Raw genomic sequence first — 19,033 nt, 5'->3', positions numbered from 1 at the left:
AGCGGTCAGGGAAGGCTTCAGAAAGGAGGTTACAGTTTGGCTAAGTCCAAAGGATCAGAATTGCCAAGTGGCTAGACCTATGGGTCACTTTTTAGAATTGAAAACTGGGCTATTGTTGAAGAGTGTGGCTTTCACGTTTACTGTCCAGGCCTGATCTTAGGAAGAATATCAGCTCCAGGAAGGTTTCCTATAGGAGTCGGGATGTACAGGGACTTGGGCTTGGGATGGAGGTGGGAATGTGGGATTGGAAGGAGTCTGGGAGATGAGAGGTGGGGGAGGGGAGGGCGAGGGAGGGAAGGGGGTAGAGAGAGAGAGAGAGAGAGAGAGAGCGGGCTCGAGCAACATAAGGAATGAAGGGGCAGTGGAGAGCAGAGAGCTGAGCTGAGGAGGAAGCAGCAGGCAGGTTTTTGCCTTCTCAGCTGACCCCTCTAAACCCTATTTTTAAAGATCTCTGGGAAAGGAAATTCTGCAAACTCCCTTGGTAACATGTTCCAATGTTTATCACCCCCTCACTGTTAGGAAGTTATTCTGTATATTGAACTGAAATTCCTCCTGTGGCAGTTTAAGCTCTTATTCTATTGTTTGTATAGATAGAGAAGAATAGCTACCATCATGCACACAATAACCCTCATGTGCTCAAAGACATTAAGTCACCTATCAACCTCTATTTTTATAGGCTAAATAATCTGGCTTCCCAAAGTCTTTTCTCAGAGGCCCTATTCTTGAATGTATTATTAATCTAGCCACCAGATCCTCCCCGTTTCCTCCTCGCTATCCTTTCAGAGCAGTCTCAGCCTTCTTATTCCATATTCCAGTCCTTCCCACATCCCCGCCAGAACGTAGCTATGTTAACAGAGTCATAACTGTGGTTTTGAACGAAAACCTCCAGTTCCTCCTGTTTAACCTCCTCTGCTCCGTGCAGTCCAATTCAAGCACTGCAGGTGGTCACAGGTGGGTGGCTGCTTCCTCCCTTCCCCGCTTTTTCACAATCTTGTGGAAGTCTCAGGAATGGGAGCCTTTCCCCAAACTCCATCATGGTGTCTTCACCTGTGATACTTTCTTCCTTTTTAAATATAACCCTGTCAGGCTCACTTAAATACCTCCTTCCTGACTCTACCTCCTGGCTCCCTGGGCTCTCAGGGAGGAGAATCCTGCTCTGATTTATCAGGTCCTCTTTTAAGAAGAATGCCACGTGCTCAAGATACCCAATCCCCATGGCAATGCCACTCAAGAGGTCACTTGTCCATGTCTAACCACATCTGCATTTGCAATGAAACAACAGGGTCATTGCGGGGCCCCTTCCCCGGGAGGAAAGTAAGGAAGGTCCATAGAGCTTCTCTCTCACGGAGAGACAGGAGTCTTAGCGTTTTCCCTGCACTTAGCAGCAAAAGATTGAATCTGCCCAGTTTCGAGATCCAGCAAATTTTAAGATGCCGAACAGCAAAGCCATCTCCCTTCAGATTTGGGCAGCTTCCAAGTCAGGCTTATTCAGCGCCCAAGTTTCAATTCCGGCTAGTGTAGTGGAAAAAACAGGGAATCTGTAGTCAGGAGATAAGGCTGTAAACCTCAGCTCTGCCACGGACGTATACTTTGGGTAAATCCCTTCCTCTCCCTGAGCCTTAGTTTCTCCATCGGTAAAACGAGGAGCTTGGCCTCGATGATTTCTCTAAGTTTCCTCCCAAGACTGAGGTTCCATAAGGAAGACTGACTTACCCCTGGCAGTCAGGAAACTTCCCTAGCCTGGTTATAAAGTCTGCTTCTCTCTCACTCTTCTCTGAGTGGCACAGACACAGGGGATGGTGCATAGTAGGCTGTCCTCTGTCCCAGAATGTCCAGGCCTAACAGTGATTTTTGAGCTAGAGGGGCTTCTGTGGGTAGTGTGAACTTTAGTGTCAAGACTGTGAGTCTCCTGTGATTGTTAATGTAATTTTGGAAGAATTACAGCCAGAAGCTCCTGCAGTGAAAGTGAATAACGGTTGCAGTGTAAACAGAGAATGTTCACTTATGAAAATGCTAGAAGGCATCTGGGAACAAGCTCCTGCTGGGATCTAGTTCTGCAGCTGGTCCTCTTTGCTCCTCTGCAACCAGGTTTAGGTAACTGTGCTTCTCATCCTTACATCCTTACAGAAAGTTGGCCCCACAGAGGAGCAAGTACAAAATGGCCCCTGGACCAAGAAGATGACTTTAGAGGACTGGTTCCTTCTCTGGATTTCCTTACTTTAACAGAGCACCTCACGATACAAAAGCCCAGAGACTTTTGTACTTATCAAGTTACCCTGTGTAGTCTTAGATGCAAGAATACACACGTTCTTTTAGTGAAGCTCAAATTATTGAAAGAATGAACTAAAAGCAAGAGGGTGGGGGGGGGAGAGAGAGAGAGAGAGAGAGAGAGAGAGAGAGGGAGTTATGGGAGGGGGAAACTTCCATTAAAGGATGGAAATTAAATGAACAACTCAATTACCTCTTCAGGCATGTGTCTATTCACTGTGTCCAAGGAAATCAGTATTAAATGGCTTCTAAATCGCTTTCAGCCAAGGCAAATGTTTAAAGCCTATGTGCATTCTCTTCCCAACAGTGGCCCAGATACAAGGTAGCAGTGCTGGGCAGTGATCCAAGTCACTGCCAGAGGCATTGGGACCTCTTGAGTTTGTAATTTCAGAGCTTCTCGCCTAGACAACTGCCTTCCATTACCACCAGCAAGTGTGTTCTCTCGGTGCTCACCCCTTGGATGACACTTCAAATGGGTGCTGCTCCCCACCACACACATGCCCTATATTTGGGTAAATCACTAGCCTACTTGCTGTTCCCCCAGACACGACATGTTCTTTCATGCCTCTGAGAGATTTCAGTATGTAGTTTTCTTTGCTGGAATACTCTTCCCCTTCTTTTTTCCTCATCCTTCAAAGTCTAGGTTAGATAATGTTTTCTCTGAGATGTGGGACCAAGCATGAGAAGCTCATGCTTCTATGACTGCACTTTTTAAAATACTGTACTTCAATTATTTGTGTGTGCTTCCATGATTCCAACTATACCGGGAGATTTTGGAGGGCAGGAACCATTTTTCTTCATCTCTGTATCTCTCTTCCTGACAATTACAAGATGATTATTCACTGTCTAGTGAATGAGTGAGTGGAAAAAAAAACTTAGTAGCTGTCATTAGAAAGTGCTCTCGTCTACCTATTAAGAAAGAAAGGAAGGGGACTTCCCTGGTGGTGCAGTTGTTAAGAATCCACCTGCCAATGCAAGGGACATAGGTTCGATCCCTGGTCTGGGAAGATCCCACATGCCATGGAGCAACTATGCCATGGAGCAACTAAGCCAGTGCACCACAACTACTGAGCCCGAATGCCACAACTGCTGAAGCCCGCGTGTCACAACTACTGAAGCCCGCATGGCTAGAGCCCATGCTCTGCAACAAGAGAGGCCACCGCAATAAGAGGTACACACAGGGCAACGAAGAATAGCCCCCGCTCACTGCAATTAGAGAAAGCCCGCGTGCAGCAACGAAGACCCAATGCAGCCATAAATAAATAAATAAATAAATAAATTAATTAATTAATTAATAAATTAATTAATTAATTTAAAAAAAGAAAGAAAGAAAGGAAGTCATCCCTGGGCTTGTGTTAGGAGCAGAGGGTGTCCTTGTCCAGGCCGGGGGAGCTTTCTAGGTTTGTTAAAATTTCTGTCTTAAAGGGATGTGATAAGAACGGAAAACCACACACTTGAAAGTCAAATTTGGGCTTCCCTGGTGGCACAGTGTTTAAGAATCCGCCTGCCAATGCAGCGGACACGGGTTCGGGAAGTTCCCACATGCCGCGGAGCAACTAAGCCCTGTGCGCCACAACTACTGAGGCGCTCTAGATCCCGCAAGCCACAACTATTGAAGCCCGCGTGCCTACAGCCCATGCTCTGCAACAAGAGAAGTCACTGCAATGAGAAACCCGTGCACCGCAACGAAGAGCAGCCCCCGCTCGCTGCAACTAGAGAAAGCCCGTGTGCAGCAACAAAGACCCAACGCAGCCAAAAAGAAATAAATAAATAAATTTATGAAAAAAAAAAAGAAAGTCACATTTACTTTCTTAAAAGACAGAATAGCTTGGTGAATGCCCAGGCTCCACAAAGAAAGGTTTCCTCACTGACTCCAGTTCTCTGGCTATTTCCCAATTTTGCTCAGCTCAGGTCTTTAGGGGCCAGGCCATTCTTCAGCTTCTTTACAACAGGGACACAGGTTTCCCATGTGGGCCATGGCATCTGAAGCCACCAGAGTACCCTAGTACTCAGAGAAGTGGCAGGAGGCAGCTGAAGCCAGTCTTTTGGGCCTAGTCTGGGGTTGATAATCTACTCTGTAAAGCTCCAGAAATGTTAACAGACAGAATCATTTCGCCTAGAGCATTTTAATGAAAACTCATGAATTTCACTCTATTTTCCTCCCAGGTCAGAACACAGAAAAGAATAGGTACTTAAAACTCGTTTCGTGGTTGGTTCTTTTAGTCCTAAGGAGTGGACCACATTGCCTGGTCCTGTCTTTTGGAACCTGTTGTGTCTTTGGGTTCTCCTCTTCAGGCAGGCAAGCACTTGTACAAACTCGCGGGCCATTCCCATTGCAAGTACACTGGAGACTTACAGACCCAACAACGGCACAAGGGATCCACTCAACTAGGAGATCCTTGGAAAAGACTAAATGATCAGGGTACTACTACAGCTGAGTTTTTCCATTACAGACAAAATGATATTGAAACCCCAGAGCAAGAAATACCTTCCCTGACTATCTGAGAAATAGGAGAGGGATAGCTTTTAGGCCAAAAAATAGGGTACTGACATCTCTCAAGAGGTAGTATACATAGTCCCTACAAGCAGTCTCAGGACTTCATTCATACCTGGCCACTGATTTGATAAAGGAGGGGAAAAAAAGGAGAAAGGAGAAGGGCCGGGGAAAGAGTAAAGGAAGAATGAAGGAAAGAGATGTAAAATGAATTGTATGGAAGAAGAAGCAAGAAAGAAAAGCAAAAACAACTTTCACATGTTGCTAGGAAGCAATTCTATCTTTCATGGGTCATCACTGAAAAATGATATATATTTCTTATTCCTTGGAAGCTACAATACTCAAGAAGATCACACGTGATTGAGTAAAATAATGGACAACCAGCGTTGAATGGATATAAAAATCCTTCTCCCTTGATTTTTTTCTTCTAATTTTAGAAAAGACATGACAGCAATTTTACAAAATCAGGAGCTTGACTTACCCTTTTTCTTGTTTTTAACTGGACCTGTTAAAAAGAGAAAATGGAAAATTAAGTCACTGGAAATTAACATAAAGTGTTTATTCTTCAAGACAGTCACAGGAGGAATCCCCAAAACACTGCAAATTTGAGGGAGCCCCATGCCAAGGATCAGGTTATTGGCAAGGTATCGCCCAACTATCAAACCTCCCCAATCTGTCTCTGACTGTTGTAATGATAAAGTTACAAGGAAGATTCTTCCCTAGGAAGAAAAATCTTTCAGGCTTAGTCTTTGGAGTGAGGGAATGGGTACTTAGCCATAAAGATGAAATGCCCAGAAATGCAGAACTCAACAACCTTAGGACGGCATTCCATTAATTATGCAAGTCCTGAGATTGAAGAGTCACGCATTCAGGTCAGGAACTGATGTGAAGTCTCATGTGTTGAAGCTGGAAGGAGAAAAGGGTCATTTTCACGGAAGGAGCAGAGCAGCGGCAGTTTACTTTTTAGTCACTTCCTTAACGTTATTCAAATTGTTAGTTATTAAAACGGTGCAACCATAATACATTCATTTGGGGGCCACATGCACTCCCACTGTAATTTAACATAAGTTAACAGACACTTTAAAAGAAGTGTCAACAGTTTCATTGACAATGAAATCACAAGCATTTTCTGGGGAATTACTTCTAAAGAAAACATTTCTAATCAATTGAGGGCACTCAGAAAACCCAAGGCTTTTCTCATATAATTAGGTAAAAATCACTCCTCAGACATACAGTTTAGGTGTCTCTCAGACATGCAGACATGTTTTTCCCTGCTGGGGACTCAATTCACTTCTTTCTGTAGGTGGATTTGATTTTCTTTAGGCGCACATATTTAAAAATCTGTTCCAAACTTCCATGAAGACCCTACTGGACAACATTAAACACCTGTCAGTGCCCTCAGGAGCTCACAAAAAGACCAGCATTTGTATACTGTTTTATAGACTAAAAGATCTATTTCCATCTATCATCTCATTTTATTCTTGCAACAAGCTTGGAATGGTCTTTACCTATAAGAGCAGGCTCTATCAAAGATTCTGTCTGAGCAGACTTCAATCAGAAGTCAGTCAAGTCTCTAACTTGGAGGGCTGCCAGCGTGGCCATCAGAGCTTGCACAGGTCCCTCGAAAACCAAAGTCTGTGTAGACTTCCCTGGCAAAAGTAATTTCACGTGCAACAGTAGGTATTATTATGCGCAGGGGATGTTTATGGTTGGGTTAAGCAACCTGCTGCACTTAAGATCATGATCCTCCATTCTTTTATCCTCATTTATTTCTCTCTTTCTCTCCTCCCAGTTCTTGGTCTTCTTTCTTTACTGCCTATCTTTTATGTTTTTAACAACATTGAGAGCTCCTGAGAATGTACACAGAGATTCTGGCAAGGAAGCACAGCTACACAGATACTACTGACTAAGAGGCAGCCTGAGAAGGGCCACCTCCTTGAACCAGAAAGCTGTCTGGGGAAGGATTTACACAGAAAGGCCTATAACCCCATCAACCAGCTACCAGCCAACCAGTCAGCCACCTCAGCCTGGGAAAGCAGTGAGATGACAGCCATTGCAGCCACTGGACTCAGACAGATTGTGTTAGCCCTGGCCAAGTTTCTGACCATTTCAGCTGGTTAAAGGGTAAGTACTATTACATCAGACTTCAAAGCAGGCTTTGAGGAAATCAGACGATCACCATGCACCTAGTCCTTATTGAGCACACCTAGGGAAGGCACAGTAAATAATGAAACACAACTCTATCCTCAGAGAACTTACAGTTAAATAGGAAAGTACTAAAGGGGGGAGACTTAAGGAATTATACTGGCTACTTGAGGAAAAATAAATTCCTGGAGGAAGTCTGACCTATATCTACAAGGGAAGTTTGACCTATATCTACAAGGGAAAAGAGGGAAAGGGAAGTTAAAAATTTGTCGTTAACTTTTATGAGATGGATGGACCTAGAGTCTGTCATACAGAGTGAAGTAAATCAGAAAGAGGAAAACAAATACCATATGCTAACACATATATATGGAGTCTAAACAAAAAATGGTTCTGATGAACCTAGGGGCAGGACAGGAATAAAGATGCAGACGTAGAGAATGGACTTAAGGATACAGGGAGGGGGAAGGGTAAGCTGGGACGAAGTGAGAGAGTGCCATGGACATATATACACTACCAAATGTAAAACCGATAGCTAGTGGGAAGCAGCCGCATAGCACAGGGAGATCAGCTCAGTGCATTGTGACCACCTAGAGGGGTGGGATAGGGAGTGTGGGAGGGAGCAAGAGGGCAGAGATATGGGAACATATGTATATGTATAACTGATTCACTTTGTTATAAAGCAGAAACTAACACAACATTGTAAAGCAATTATACTCCAATAAAGATGTTAAAAACATTTTGTTAACTTTTATTATTTTTATACCAGAAATATCTACTCATTATACATACTTAAATGCATGCACACCTACATACATAGAAAAGGGGAGCAAAAAGGAAAAAAATAGCTTAAAAAGACTACTCACAAATAACCACTATTAACATTTTCTGCATGTCTAGAAATTTCCTATGCATATAAATATGTATTTTTACAAAATGGGATCAAATAAAAATGTTGTTTGATAACTTTCTTCTATGTCAATAACTACATTTCTACATTATCATTTTAAATTTGGATACAACAGCATTATATAGGTAGCTCTTTATATTTTTTTCTAGTTCTTTCATGATTTCATTTTTCATATTTAAATCTTTAATTAATCTGGTATAGACTTGGTATACAGTGGGAGGCAAGGAGCTAACTAAAATTTTTATCTTTATTTTCCAAAATGGCCATGCCATGAAGAGTGCTGAGAATAACAGGGGCTCAAAACCCTATCTTCCACTTCTTCTTGTGTCACAGAAGGGCTCCCAGAGAGCTTCCATCTGTTCAGTGGACATTTGGCATATCCCTCAGAAAAAAATGAGGATGAAAAATTATGGACAAGATTATCCTTAGACTGTATCACACTTCTCATAGGTGCTAGTGAGTACATCATCTCAGCAGTATAGGAGTTCTAGCTCCCTGGTATTTTCTCTCTAGAAGACGGAAAACCACCATGGCCAGTAAATAATTCTTATGAGTTTCAACATGGTCCTCTAAGCCCTGGTTCTATATCCGCCATTCTCATTTCTTTTGTTTGAGGCCATTTCTTTTGTTTGTGGTTTCCTGTCTTCTAGAGAGAAAATACCAGGGAGCTAGAACTATCCCATATTAGATATGAGCATCTTGACCAGAGCAAAAGCAGTAACCTCTGCTGAGTTCTATACCTTTTTAGATATATTGATTTATTTTCTCTATATGCTTCAGAACCTATTTCATACCTACTCAGAGGACTGCCACTGTCACATGTCTGTTTCTGTGGTAACAGGCTACATTTCTCTAGCATTCTAATACCCTCTATTTGTAACCATCATGCTTTCTGCAGGTAAACCCCACAAATACATCAGAGTGGGACAAACAGCTGTGCAGTCCTTGGGACTGCTTTTATAGTAGTAAATTTGAGATCTGACAGGTTTTGATCAATATGGCCAAGCTGTTTGCTATCTGATATTAAGAAAAGGGGTCTTGTAATAGCATCAGGGCCATGGAAGCCAGCAGCAGTCCTAGCCTGAGTCTGATCCTGACTCAATCACAAACTGACAATAAGGCAAGTGGACCATTTTCTTCTGATTCTTTGTCTTCTAAATTAGGGAATACTTTGTACACTTTGTCTCTATTCAAGCCTAGGGTTCTGATGAAGATAAATGACACCATAACTAAAGCTAACATTTATTGAATATATATGAGCCATGCACTTTGCTAGATGCTTTACATATCTCATTTAGGTCCTATAACAATCCAGCAAAGTAGTTATTATTATGCTTATTTTATAGATGAAGAGATGGATTAAATTAATTGCACAAAGCCACACAGCCTGTACATATTTTCAGGTAAGCTGAAACTTCAGAAAGATTCATGTTTTTCTAGATGTGTTTTGAAAATTAAAAAATAAATGTATATACTTCCAATTTCTGGCTTCACGTGTCAAGCGCTTGAAAGCCATCACTCCCATACTCACAATAAGAAAAAAGCTGAGCAAACTTAAAATCACTTCTTAGATCCATCAGAGAATTGAGGTCACAAGGCAAACTGCTGTTCTGTAAGATGGAGAGACAGACCGGTGGATATGGAGACTCATAGCAGACTAGGTGAAGAAGCCTGCAGCTGAAGCCAGTATCAGTAAGAAGACTTTAAAACTGTAATCGACAAATTGCTAGATGCTCATTGTGGACGAGCTCAAGGGCTAAAAATCCCCAGTGGGCCCAGCCTTAGGGGGTTCTCCACATTTTCATGCATTTTACCTTCAAGAGCGCTACCAGGTTCTCACAGTGAAGACTGGAGAAAAATTATCTTGTCCTTCTAGCAAGGGGAGAGGAAAAGCAGCCATTCTGAAATATATCCAGACCTCTCTATTCTCTTTAACAAGGCCTGCCCTCAAGGAAAACTTTTATCAGAGCCTAACTGACTGGGGTTTTACCAGAGCTGAACTGACCTGGGGGACAGGAAATACCCAACTCAGGCACACTAAAAGATTGGGACCTAATCATAAGACTAATGAATGCTTCCATTCTACCCACACTTTATCACCACATTAACAGCACTCCTGTATAACAGGGGATTACAGCTAAAAACACTGCCAGAGCTTTATTTACAATAGCAAGGACATGGAAGCAACCTAAGTGTCCATCAACAGATGAATGGATAAAGAAGAGGTGGCACATATATACAATGGAATATTACTCAGCCATAAAAAGAAACGAAATTGAGTTATTTGTAGTGAGGTGGATGGACCTAGAGTCTGTCATAGAGTGAAGCAAGTCAGAAAAAGAAAAACAAATACCGTCTGCTAACACATATATATGGAATCTAAATATAGCTGATTCACTTTGTTATAAAGCAGAAACTAACACACCATTATAAAGCAATTATACTCCAATAAAGATGTTAAACAAACAAACAAACAAACAAACAAAAACACTGCAAGTCTCAGACCCTACTTAAGAAGTTTCCAGGGACATCCAAAGACCACATGAAGAGACTAAGACAAGAACTATGGAGGCAATTTTAGCCTCTGACACCACAGTTACAGCAAACAGTAAACACAGCCTAACTCTTAGTCAGATGAGCATAAAACCTTACATTACTGGTCTACCTACCTCAGTTACTTTTACCCAGTATATCATGTCTAGCTTTCAGCCAAAAATTACAAGGCATATTAAAAGGCTAAAAATACAGTCTGGAGAGATAAACCAAGCATCAGAACCAGACTCAGAAATGAAAGAGGAGACATTAGAGCTGATACCACAGAAACACAAAGGATCTTAAGAGACTACAATTATGTGCCAACAATGTGGACAACCTAGAAGAAATGAATGAATTCCTAGAAACATACAATGTATTAAGACTGAATAATGATAAAATAGAAAATCTGAACAGACCGATTACTAGAAGGAAATTAAATCAGTAATCAAAAACCTCCCAACAAAAAAAAGTCCAGGAACAGAAGGCTTAACTGGTGAATTCTACCAAACATTCAAAGATAATTGAATTAATAGCTATCCTTCTCAAACTCTTCCAAAAAATTGAAGAGGAAGGAACTTCCCAAACTCATATTACGAGGCCAGCATTACCCTGATATCCAAGTCACATGAAGATGCCATAAGAAAAAAAAATACGAGCCAATATTCCTTATGAACATAGATGCAAAAGTCCTCAACAAAATAATAGGAAACCAGTCAACAATCCATTAAAAAGATCATACACACTATGATCACGTGAGAATTATTCCAGGAATGCAAGGATGATTCAACATTTGAAAGTCAGTCAATGTGATATGCCACATTACCAAAATGAGTGATAAAAATCATATGATCATCTCAATAGATGAAGAAAAAAACATTTGACAAAATTCAACATCCATTTATGATAAAACTCTCAAAAAGTGTGTTACCTCAACTTAATAAAAGTCATATTAGCTGACAAGTTAGCTGACAAGTCCACAGCTAACTTCATACTCTGGTGAAAAGCTGGAAGCTTTTCCTCTAAGATCAGGAAAAAGACAAGGATGCCCACTCTTGCTACTTTTATTCAACACAGTATTGGAAGTCCTAGCCACAGTAATTAGGCAAAATAAATAAATAAATAAAAGGCATCCAAATTGGAAAGGAAGAAGCAGCACTATCACTATTTGCACATGATATGATATTATATGTAGAAAACCCTGAAGACTCCATCAGAAAACTGTTAGAACTAACAAAGTTGCAGGATACAAAAATCAATACACAAAAATCACTTCTGTTTCTATACGCTAATAATAAACTATCAGAAAGAGAAATTAAGAAAACAATTCCATTTAAAATTGCACTAAAAAGAATAAAACACCTAAAAATAATTTAAACCAAGGAGGTGGTGACTCACTCAGAAGGCTCAGATGATGGTTAGCATTTTTCAGCAATAAAGTATTTTTTCATTTAAAAAAACCCAAGGAGGTGAAAGACCTGTATATTGAAAACTAAAAGACATTAATGAAAGAAAATGAAGACACAAATAAATGGAAAGATATTCCATGCTCATGGATTGGAAGAATTAATATTAAAATGTCCATAATGCCCAAAGAAATATAAGATTCAGTGCAATCCTTATCACAATTTCAATGGCATTTTTTCACAGAAATAGGACAAGCAACCTCAAAATTTGTATGGAACCATAAAAGACTCCAAATAGCCAAAGCAATGTTGAGAAAGAAGAAAAAAGCTGGAGGCATCATACGCCCTGATTTCAAACTATATTGCAAAATTATAGTAATTAAAACAGTATGGTATTGCATAACAATAGACACATAGCTCAATGGAACAGAATAGAGAGCCTAGAAATAAACCCACACATATGTGGTCAATTAATTTATGACAATGGAGCCAAGAATATGCAATGGGAAAAGGATAGTATCTTCAGTAAATAATGTTGGTATAATTGAACAATCACATGCAAAAGAATGAAACCAAAGCACTATCTTACATCATACACAAAAATTAACTCAAAATGGATTAAAGACTTGAAAGCCTGAAACCATAAAACTCCTAGAAGGAAACATAGGTAGTAAGCTACTTGACATAAGTCTTGGTGACAATTTTTTGAATCTGACACCAAAAGAAAAAGAAACAAAAGCAAAAATAAACAAGTGGGACTACATCAAACTAAAAAGCTGCTACACAGCAAAGGAAACCATCAACAAAATGAAAAGGCAGCCTATTGAATGGGAGAAAATATTTTCAAATCATATATTTGATAAGGGCTAACATCCAAAATATATGAAGAACTCATCCAACTCAATGGCAAAATACCCAAACAACCCAATTTAAAAATGGGCAGGACATCTGAATAGACATTTTTTTCCAAAGACATCCAGATGGCCAACCAGTGCATGAAAAGATGCTCTACATCATTTATCATCAGGGAAATGCAAATCAAAACCACAATGAAATACCACCTCACACTTGTTAGAATGGCTATTATCAAAAAGACAAGAAATAACAGGTGTTGGCAAGGATGTGGAGAAAAGGGAACATTTGTGCACTGTTGATGGGAATATAAATTGGTGCAGCCACTATGGAAAAGAGTATGGAGGTCCCTCAAGAGATATATATATGCACCCCCATGTTCACTGGAGCATTATTGATGATAGCCAAGATGTGGAAACAACCTAAGTGTCCATCGACAGATGAATGGATAAAGAAGATGTGGTATAACATACACAATGGAATATTGCTCAGCCATAAAAAAGAATGGAATCTTGTCAGTTGCAACAACATAGATGGACCTTGAGGGCATTATTCTAAGTGAAATAAGGCAGACTGAGAATGTCAAATACCATATGTATGATCTCTCTTATATGCAGAATTAAAAAAAATAGATAGATAAACAAACAAACAAACCAAGCTCATAGATACAGAGAACAGACTGGTGGCTGCCAGAGGTGAGGGTTGCGGGGGTAGGAGAAATGGGTGAACTTTTTTTAAGTTTAAATACATTGAATTAAAAGATAAAAAGTTGGCTATCAGAAAAAAAAACAACCCACTATAAAAGAATGCCTTTGATGGTAAAGAATTAGTGCGCTTGAAGATGTCAATAGAAACTTTATACATGAAATGCAAAGATAAAAAAAAGAATGAAAAAGATGGAACAGAATGTCCAAAGATTGTGGTACAATTACAAATGAGGTTATATACACATAATGGGAATACCAGAAGAAGAAAGAGAGGAAGGAACAGAGGAAATATTTGAAGTAATATCAAATAAGAGTTTTCTAAAAGTAATGACAGACACCAAACTTCAGATCCAGGAAGCTCAGAGAATATCAAGTAGGACAAATACCAAAAAGTTGACCCCTAGGCATATCATATTCAAACTGCAGAAAATCAAAGACAAAGAGACAATCTTTAAAAAAGCTAGAGGGGGGTAAAAGGATAAAAATTACATTGGCTTCTCTTCAGAAAACATTCAAGCAAGAAGAGGGTGCAGTGAAATATTTAAAGTGTTAAAAGAAAAAAACACCAAGCTAGGATTCTGTATCCAGCAAAATTATTCTTCAAAAATGAAGTTGAAATACAGACTTTCTCAAACAAAAATTGATTGAATTTGTTGCCAGGAGACCTGCCTTATAAGAAATGTTAAAAGAAGTTCTTCAGAAAAGGAAAATGATATAGGTCAGGAACTTGGATCTACATAAAGAAAGGAAGAGCATTAGAGAAGGAATTCATGAAAGTAAAATCAAATCTTTTATTTTACTTATTCTTAATTGATTTAATAGATAATAGTTTACTCAAAATAATAATAGCAAAGATGTATTCAGTGATTATAGCTTATGGATAAGTAAAACAAATGACAGCAATGCTATAAGGGATGGGGGGAGGAACTGGGAATACTCTGCTATAAGGTACTTGCACTACCTCTGAAGTGGTATAATGTTATTTGAAAGTGAACTTGAATAAGTCATAAATGTGTATTTCAAACTCTAGGGCAACCACTAAAATTTTTTTAAAGTATTATTGATATAAGAGAGGAAAGAAAATGGAATCATATAAAATGCTTGATTAAAACCAGAGAAAGCAGAAAGAGTGGAAGACAGAAAAAGAAACAAAGAAATGGACAATGAATAGAAAACAGTTACAAATATAGTAGATATTAATCCAACTATATCAATAATCACTTTAAATGTGAATGGTATAAATACACCAATTAAAAGACAGAAACTGCCAGAGTGGATAAAAAAACAACCAACTATATGTTATCTGTAAGAAACACACTTTAAATATAAAGATAAAGGTAGACTAAAAGTAAAGGGATGGTGAAAGATATACCATGCTAACACTAATCAAAAGCAAGCTAATTTCAGACAAAGCTGACTTCAGAGGAAGGAAAATGATCAGGAAGAAAGAGAGGCATTATATAGTGATAGAGGTGTCAATTCTCTAAGACATAAGATCCTTTAATGTGTTTGTGGCTAACAACAGAGTGTCACAAAATTGAGGCAAAATCTGATGAACCCACTATTATAGAGACTTCAACATCCCTCAATCAATAATTGAAATATCCAGCAGGCATAAAATCAGTAAGGATATATTAAGCTGAATAGCACCATCAATCAACTAGATCTAATTGACATTTATAGAATACTTCATTCAACAATAGCAGGATATACAGTCTTCTCAAGTTCACATGGAACATTCACTAAGATAAACATTATGTGTCATAAAACATACCTTAGCAAATGTAAAAGCATAGGTATCATACAAACTATATACTCACATTACAATGGAATTAAAATAGAAACCAATAACAGAAAGTAGATGGGAAATCATATATATTACAATAGGAAAAAGATCTAAATGATTTTGGAAAATATTTAATCTAAGCTTCCACTTCAGGAAACTAGAAAAAGAAGAGCAAATTAAATTCAGAGTAAGCCCAAGAGAAGAAACGATTAGAATCAGAGCAAATATAAATGAAATTGAAAACAGGAAAGCAATAGAAAAAAAAAATCAATGAAATGAAAAGCTGGTTCTTTGAAAAGATGAATAAAATTGATAAACCCTTACCCAGGCTAACCAAGAAAAGGAGTGAGAAGACACAAATTACTAATATCAGAAATGAAAGAAGGGCCATTACTGCAGATCTCATGTACATTAAAAGGATAATAAAATAATATTATAAACAAAACAAATCTGCCCACAAATTTGATAACTTAGATGAAATTGGCTAATTATTTGAAAGATACAATCTATCTAAACTCATATAAGAAGAAATATATAATCTGTATATAATATGTAAAAGATAACTTGTTTATATATTTAAGAAATTGACTATATAATCTGAATAGGCCTATATATAGTAAAGAAATTGAATCAACAGTTAATAACCTTCTAAAACAGAAAGTACCAGGTCCAGATGGTTTCACTGGTGAATTTTACCAAACATTTAGGGAAGAAATTATACCAGTTCTCTACAACCTCTTGCAGAAAACAGAAGCAGATAGAACACTTCCTAACTCATTCCATGAAGCTAGCAGTACCCTAATGCCAAAGCCAAAGACATTATAAGAAAGGAAAACTACAGACCAACATCTCATTGAAAATAGTTGCAAAAAGCCTCAACAAAATATTAGCAAGTCAAATACAACTACGTTAAAAGAATTATGCACCACGACCAAGTGGAATTTATTCCTGGTGCACAAGGCTGATTCAATATTCAAAAATAAATTAACTTAATCCATCATACAGCAACAGGCTTAAGAAGAAAAATCATATGATTGTATCAATAGATGCAGAAATATCACTTGACAGAATCCAAGATCCATTCATGATAATAGCTCTCATCAAATTAGGAATAGAGGGGAAATTCATCAATTCGATAAAAAAAATCTACAAAAAAATCTATAGGTTGGGCTTCCCTGGTGGCACAGTGGTTGAGAGTCTGCCTGCTGATGCAGGGGACACGGGTTCGTGCCCTGGTCTGGGAGGATCCCACATGCCACGGAGCGGCTAGGCCCATGAGCCATGGCCGCTGAGCCTGCACATCCAGAGCCTGTGCTCCGCAAAGGGAGAGGCCACAACAGTGAGAGGCCCACGTACCGCAAAAAAAAAAAAAAAACCTATAGTTAATATCATACTTATGCTGAGAAACTAGATGACTCCGCCCTAAGACTGAGAACAAGGCAAGGATGTCCTCTCTCACCACTCTAATTCAACATCACACTGGAGCTCCTAGCTAATGCAATAAGGTAAGACAAAAAAAGAAAAGGCATACTGATTGGGAAGAAAGAAATAAAACTGTCTTTGTTTGCAGATGACATGATTTTCTATGTAAAAAATCCCAGAGCGTTGACCAAAAAGCTCCTGGAACTAATAAGCAAATATAATAAGGCTGTGAGATACAAGCCCAATATACAAAAGTCAATTATTTTCCTATACTAACAATGAACAACTGGAATTTGAAATAAAAAAACCCCCAACACTTTAGCACCAAAAAAAGGAGAAATATTTATGCATAAATCAAACAGAATATGTACAAGATCTATATGAAGAAAACTATAAAATTCTGATGAAAGAAATAAAAGCCTAAATAAATGGAATGATATTCTGTGTTCATGGATAGGAAGACTCAGTATTGTTAAGATATCATTTCATTTTAACTTGATCTATAGACTCAATGTAACCCCACGTAAAAATCCCAGCAAGTTATTTTGTGGATACAAAAACCTCTAATTCTATATTTTATGTGGAAAGGAAAAAGACTCACAATATTCAACACAATATTGAAGAATAAGAACAAAGTTGGAGGGCTAAAACTACCTGATTCAAAATTTAGCATAAAGCTATGGTAACCAAGATAGTGTGGTATTGGTGGAATAATAGACATATAGATTAATGGACCAGAATAGGGAGCCCAGAAATAGACCCAAACAAATATAGTCAACTGATTTTTGACAAAGGAGCAAAGGCAATCCAATGGAGAAAGAATAGTTTTTTCAACAAATGGTGCTGGAACAAGTGGATATGCCCATGCAAAAAAGAATCTAGACACTGTCCTTATAACTTCCACAAAAATATACTCAAAATGGATCACAGAACTAAATGTAAAACAGAAAACTCTAAAATTCCTAGAAGTCCCCCGGGTTCCCAGCATCTGGGCAGGTGGACCCCGGCTCTTCACAATCAGCCTGCGGCCAGGGCTTGCCCTGTGCTCTGGTCCCTTGCCCCGCAGCCCCCCAGATCCTGGGACCGCTGCTCTGGCCTGCACGCCTCTGTTGGCGACAGACTCATGGAGGAAAGAGGGGAACTCAGCCTGACAGGCACCAAAAAGAACACCGGAGTGTGGCTGGTGAAGGTTCCTAAATATTTGTCACAGCAATAGGCTAAAGGTCCTGGAAGAGGTGAAGTTGGGAAACTGCAGATTGCCAAAAATCAAGGAAGGATGGAGGTGTCATTTACTTTGAATGAGGCTCTTGCAAATATTCATGATATTGGCAGAAAATCAGCTTCAGGCAGTGCTCCTAGAGTACATATATTTGTCTTGCAAAGTGTTGGGGGACAGGCATTAACAGTGTCTACTAAGAGCTCATCGGATAAGCTTTCACTGGAAGGAATAGTGGTACAAAGAGCTGAATGCTGACCCACTGCCAGTGAAAAGTACATGAGATTAAAGAGATTACAAATAATAGAATCTTCCAAACCTGTAAGGCTATTACAGCAACTGAACAAAGTCGTGACAACCAATTACAAACTGTTGCTAATCATCAATACAATATTGAATATGAAAGGAAAAAGAAAGAAAATGGAAAATGAGCTCGAGCTGATAACACATTTTAGACATGCTGTTTTCAGCTTTTGAGAAACATCAATATTATAATCTTAAGGACTTGGTGGACATCACAAAACAGCCTGTGTCGTACCTGAAGGAAAGCTTAAAAGAAATTGGTATTCAAAATGTAAAAGGGATCCACAAAAACACATGGGAGCTGAAGCCAGAGTACAGACATTATCAATGAGGAGAAGAGTGATTAAGAACATTCAAAGCCTGCCAGCTAACAGAACAACTAAAGTGTGATGAGCTAAGCAAATGGCCTTGATACGTGAATCCTTGAGCACCATCTGTTACAGGGGGAAAATGACTGGTACTTTAATTTCTCTAGGTAAATTTTTAAAACAATAATTCTTTTTCTTTTTAAAAGTTGAAATGAAATTTTATTATTATTTTTTAAATTTTATTTTTTTTATACAGCAGGTTCTTATTAGTCTTCCATTTTATACACCTCAATGTATACACGTCAAACCCAATCTCCCAATTCATCACACCCCCACCCCCACCCGCTGCTGCTTTCCCCCCTTGGTGTCCATATGTTTTTCCTCTACTGCTGTGTCTCAATTTCTGCTCTGCAAACCGGTTCATCTGTACCATTTTCTACATTCCACATATATGCGTTAATATACGATATTTGTTTTTGTCTTTCTGACTTACTTCACTCTGTATGAGAGCCTCTAGATGCATCCATGTCTCTACAAGTGACCCAATTTCGTTCTTTTTTATGGCTGAGTAATATTCCATTGTATATATGTACCACATATTCTTTATCCATTCATCTGTTGATGGGCATTTAGGTTGCTTCCATGACCTGGCTATTGAAAATAGTGCTGCAATGAACATTGGGGTAC

At 38.9% G+C, this 19,033-nt stretch overlaps 1 protein-coding gene and 1 pseudogene across 6 annotated transcripts in view; one reads left to right on the top strand and one right to left on the bottom strand.

Moving 5' to 3' along the window:
* EDA (ectodysplasin A) overlaps positions 1–19,033 on the bottom strand; it is a 409,888-nt gene that overhangs the window by 10,700 nt on the left and 380,155 nt on the right. For 4 of the 6 annotated variants that reach the window (XM_024116537.3, XM_024116538.3, XM_024116539.3 and 1 more), the window contains exon 3: positions 5,244–5,267. The exons of the other annotated variants lie outside the window; for them this stretch is intronic. In XM_024116537.3, the coding sequence (XP_023972305.1) occupies positions 5,244–5,267 (24 nt within the window). The remainder of the gene's footprint in view (positions 1–5,243; positions 5,268–19,033) is intronic. 6 annotated transcript variants of the gene reach the window in all.
* On the top strand, positions 17,643–18,385 carry LOC102990579 (general transcription factor IIF subunit 2-like; annotated as a pseudogene).

This window comes from Physeter macrocephalus, chromosome 21 (genome assembly GCF_002837175.3).
Source record: "Physeter macrocephalus isolate SW-GA chromosome 21, ASM283717v5, whole genome shotgun sequence".
NCBI lineage: Eukaryota > Metazoa > Chordata > Mammalia > Artiodactyla > Physeteridae > Physeter > Physeter macrocephalus.
This window is presented reverse-complemented; position numbering and strand designations above follow the sequence as displayed.